The following is a 5,287-nucleotide window of genomic DNA, read 5'->3' on the forward strand; positions in this document are numbered from 1 at the left end:
ACTTATACAGACAGGACGGATCGGACACTTATACAGACAGGATGGATAGGACAGTTAGAACATAAGAATTAGAACATTCCCAACATTCCCAACACAAGTCTGGTAAGAGTGAGGTAAGACAGGAACAATCACGAAATGGTTGAGAAATGGCGGATACTGTAACAATTGGATAGGACACTTACACAGACAGGACGGATAGCACACTTACACAGACAGGACGGATAGGACACTTACATAGACAGGACGGATAGGACACTTATACAGACAGGAGGGATAGGACACTTATACAGACAGGACGGATAGGACACTTATACAGATAGAACATTCCCAACATTCCCAACAGCGTCCGAGGAGCACTTTGTCTAGTTATTATTATTATTACCACGAGGGAGGAGATACACCATGTCCACCATGGATTCCACAACATGGCTGGGATCCCCCGGGTGATAGGGTGTGGTTGACGGTACATTGATCCCGCTCCTCAACCCAGCCATAGTGGACCCGAGCTGGGTCTGCAGGAAACATTTCACAGCCATGAACACCCAGGTGGTGATGGACCACGACGGTCTGATAACAGACATCGTTGCTAGATGGCCATGCAGGAGCCAGCCTCGACGCATTCATGTGGGAGAACTGCGGCCCTGATGTCACAACGGTGATGTCACGTAGTGTCAGGCATATCCATATATGGAGCGGGCTATGTCAGTTATGCCCAAATCTGGGACTATGATGTCAGTCCTGGACGTTTCGGTTATCTCCATGTATGGAGTTCCAGGAGGGGTTTTCTGACATAAATAGTTGTCTCTGCCTGGTCTGACTCACAAAAATTACGTTTCTGTCTTTTCATTGGTGCAACCTAGTAATGGGCAGGTTTATTCAACGTAAATCTGTGTCCTTTTGGTTAAAAGCAATTTGATAGGGTCTGATGCAGGCGGACCAGTCAGCGGAAACATCTGCTGTGAATGAATACACGCAGCGGCACGCTCATCATCTATTATAGATTATAATATATGTTATAGGTTATTGATTATCATCCTTCATAGACGCATTGCATAATCATCGATCTGCATCATTATGGCTGGACGTGGTGGCCGGGGGCGTGGCAGAACCAACATGACCTTCAAACTGGGGGATCTGGGCATCGGGAGAGGAGAAGCTCTACCTCCCACTGCCGTCAAGCCAACAGCCCTGTTCCCTCCCATGACGGGCCAAGCCGTGCCTTTACAGACAGGAGAGGAGGTAGAGTACATGCTGGCTTTGAAGCAGGAGCTGAGAGCTGCCTGCAAGAACCTGCCCTTCTACATCAGGAGTGCTGCACCCAGGAAAGATGTGGTTCGGTATTCTGACAAATACCACGCCGGAGAGCCCAGGGACAATGCCGTCGAATGGAGCCCAGACTGGTGTCGGTTGCCCAAAGAGCTTTGTGTCAAAGCCAGAAAGTCTCAGAGGAAAGCAGGTCCATTGTGTCCACCTCAAGTCAAAGCAGTGAAGAAATCCATCATGCCAAAAGAGGAGGTTCTTTCCAAACTGGAGACTCTAGAGAAGGAGGAGATGGCGTCCAATTCTGCAGACGAGGACGAGGAGGAGGAGGAGAAGACAACCAACAAAGAAGAAGAGCAGGCCGAGGAGGAGGAGCTGAATGAAGAGGAGCTGGAGGAGGAGACAGACTACATCATGTCGTACTTTGACAACGGAGAGGAATTTGACGTAGACAGCGAAGACAATATGGATGAGGCCACCTACTCCTGAGGTCCTATACACCAGTAGTTCTCAAACGTCTTCACGTCAAGGACCCCCAAATTGATATATATATATATTTGGGCAGGGACCCCCATCTGAAAAGGTTTTGTGCCAGGGACCCCCAGAAGAGAAGATTTATGTTTAAAAAACTATTCAAAATCTTCCAATCATTTTCTATATTTTTCTAAATAAAACTTACAAAAATAGCAGATGTACGAGCTTGTAGATCTGCTATTTTTGAATAGCTAACAATGGATAAAGTGGATAAAGTGATTGTGATGCTATGATTTAGCTGGGGACCTCCTGGATATTTATATTTTTCTCTTGCTGATGTTTGCTGTTTTTAACATGTCTGTAAAGCACTTTGTAACAATGTTTGTTACAAAGTGCGCCACATGTCAAGCTAACATTGGTCAAGCCTCACGTGACACGTGACAATACGGTGAAATAGTGTGATCTGATTGGCTAGTGACGTATAGCGGCCTATAAATACATGTGTCACTTTGAAAGAGTCTTAGCCTCTTTCAAAGTGAGGTAAGACAGGAATAATCACGAAATGGCTGAGATATGGCGGACACTTACACAGACAGGACACTTATACAGACAGGACGGATAGGACACTTATACAGACAGGACGGATAGGACACTTATACAGACAGGACGGATAGGACAGTTATACAGACGGATAGGACACTTGTGTCATGTTACTATGACACAGTAACATGTTCTATTTTTTGTAAGAATTAGAACATAAGAAGTAGAACATTCCCAACATTCCCAAGTCTGCTGGCGGAGACTTGTGCTCCGAGGAGCACTTTTTCTAGTTTTATTTGTTTGTTCATTCATTTGTCAGGGCTAAATTAATACAAAACAATAGACTCATTATGTAGTGATAAAAACAGCTGAGACCAACCGGTAATTAAACACTTACCAACAACATGTGACTACATCGCACTTAATACATACAATGAATCAAGCAATCATCAATTGAAACCTGCACATGAGTGCCTGAGGACCCAGTAATTAGGCATTCTACTTTAAACCAAAAAGTCCTACATAAAACACAACCCATTAACCCCCATTATACACAAGCAACTTGGAAGCAATAAATACTGTTCACAATGTGATGTCAAAAATACTCTTACTTTGAAACGAAGGAGTTCCAAAGGAAATCTTAAACACACTTGTTTCATCAACATGATATAGCTCAATAATAAAATGATGTATCGGCCTATATACAAACTCTGAATGAAAGCCTAATAGATAACAAATAATGATAACTTAATTGGTTCTCAATTATAAAAACAGCCTACAGTGTATGACATCGAAAAATAATTAATTTGGACTTAATTAATTTAAACTGGTTGCTAATTGCTTGCCTGAAACACTGTTTACAAACGTGATGATTGGTTGATAGTTAATCTGCTACCTAATACATATCAGACAAGATGGTGGTTTGATGGTGCAAGACAAAATGGCAACTGCAGCCAAAAAACTAAATGTACAGTAGATGTACCAGTGTTGCTAAGTAGTAACATATATTTCAATTTCATTTTGCAAATAGACAGAGATGAGTAGTTCCTGGAGGTGCTTTCATATTGAAAAAATGTCAACAATGCGTGCAAGCAGAACAACAAGGGCCTCAAGTACAGCAAAGGCTAATTGGACTTGAAAACAGAATGCAGAAACGACACAATCATCGGACATTACTATGCGCAATCACAGATTAATATTACCGCCATGTGTGTAGGTACAGTAGGCCTATTCCTATTCCTAGGCCTATTAAACATTAACACCGTCCGTGCGTGAGGAGCAGGTGTTTCTTACTTACTTACTTAATTCCAACAAAAAGCAAAAGAAGTAGGCAGCACTAGCCTGGCCCCACCCCCTGAATCCTTTGGTTCGCATTCAGGGTCTGGTGACGGTGTCGAAGGCGGGTGTTTCTTGGTTGAAAATCTGTACGACAAATCGGGATCGGGATAATCCAGTATGAACCGCGTTGGTTCATAGTGGAGTCCCACTTTGGCCACGCCCCCATCTCAGAAATCGGCTGCATTGAGAGGGCTTTCAGACTGAATAATGGAGTGAAACGAAATGAAAATTCAGGCTGAGTGTCAGGCTAAGGCAGCACCATTTATAACCCAAACGAAAAAATATCAAACAATTGTTCAAGATAATAATCACAGGATAAAAATCCACAAAATGATTGTTCATTAATTAAATCCGGTCAAAAATGGACGTCACACCCTCAACTTCAATAATCAACAGTAGGTCTACTTCCTCCACAAAGTTAACCCCAAAAATAAAACTGATCCAAGTTCTACAGTCAGCGCAAATACTCTAAATTTGAAGGAAAATCTCACCATAAACAACATGGAGATCAACATGACTAGATTAAACACTGTTAGACCAATTCACTTCTAATTAATGTGGAGGCTGCTGGATAATATAATACAATTTTAGGCCTATTTCTACAGCGACTGGCAAGTATAGGCTAGTTTAACAATTACCAAGGGGGAAAGAATGCATAACAAATGTACCAACAAAATTACAATTTATTAAAAATATAAACAAATGAGTGCAGTTGGCCTGAATGTCAATTATTCCCACAGATGAGCCATTTCAACTCAACCCTCCACCGTGGCTTGTCCTGGCGTGGAGGAGACGGGAGGCATGCGTTAATCCGACAGACCTTTTCTCCGACTATGTGGCATCCGCGTGCGGTTAGGGTTAGGGTTTGGTTCGGGTTTAGTATTGGAAACGTCGGAGCGCTGCGCTGTCGGAGGAATGCGCTGTCGGACTAACGTACTGCACCCGTGGAGGAGACACACCAGGGGGGAGAGCGAGGAGACGGAGCGAGGAGACGGATCCTGAAGGGCCTTCGGGGGTTTCAGCAGGCCGGGCCAAGAGACCCCGCCGATTAAAAAATGTGGTTCGACCAGAGGACCACCCAATTCTCGAGATCCAGCAGGCAGGGTTCCGCATGCTTGGGTGGCATACGGCGGGGTGTCTTCAGCCTTAACAGGCAGATGGCCAGACAGGGGCGGCTCATGGGGGAAGGAGTTGTAGCGCTTCAGCGGAGCGCTGCAGCTCTTGAGTCGCTCTCTGGGCCGGGGCCTCCGGCGGCCCGACGCCACCAGCTGCTGCTCCATCACCACCATCACCACCAGCTCGCTCTCCTCCCAACACCATGCGGGCCGCCATCCACCAGCTCCTCCTCCTCGTCCCTCCCGCAGTTTAGCAGTTACTGTGCTTTCTTTATTATCTACATAACGATGGCGCAGTGCGCATATCCTAGTTGCGCTACCAGAAGGAGCTTTTACACTCAAAGGTGTAAAAGTGTTCATAGTATACCGTCGGACGTGGAGTTGAGGAAACTTTGGCTCGCTGCATTACACATGTCTCCCAATACTACAGCCGATCAGTGTAAAGGATTACTCGTTTGTAGTGATCACTTCGAGCCAGAGGATTTAAAAAAAAAAGGAAGAACAAACATCTGTTGCCCTGTTGCAGAAAAGAACGGGTCTCAGACAACAACAGAGAAAAA

At 44.7% G+C, this 5,287-nt stretch overlaps 1 protein-coding gene across 1 annotated transcript; it reads left to right on the top strand.

Moving 5' to 3' along the window:
* Positions 1–1,074: 1,074 nt before the first annotated feature.
* Positions 1,075–1,783, top strand: LOC311056690 (DNA-directed RNA polymerase III subunit RPC7-like; the record flags this gene model as incomplete). The annotated part of the gene is made up of 1 exon (XM_084073497.1): positions 1,075–1,783. The coding sequence occupies one exon, from the start codon at positions 1,075–1,077 to the stop codon at positions 1,747–1,749; it is 675 nt and encodes a 224-aa protein (XP_083929623.1). The 3' UTR covers positions 1,750–1,783.
* Positions 1,784–5,287: the final 3,504 nt, after the last annotated feature.

This window comes from Gymnoscopelus microlampas (genome assembly GCF_963454915.1).
Source record: "Gymnoscopelus microlampas genome assembly, chromosome: 12".
NCBI lineage: Eukaryota > Metazoa > Chordata > Actinopteri > Myctophiformes > Myctophidae > Gymnoscopelus > Gymnoscopelus microlampas.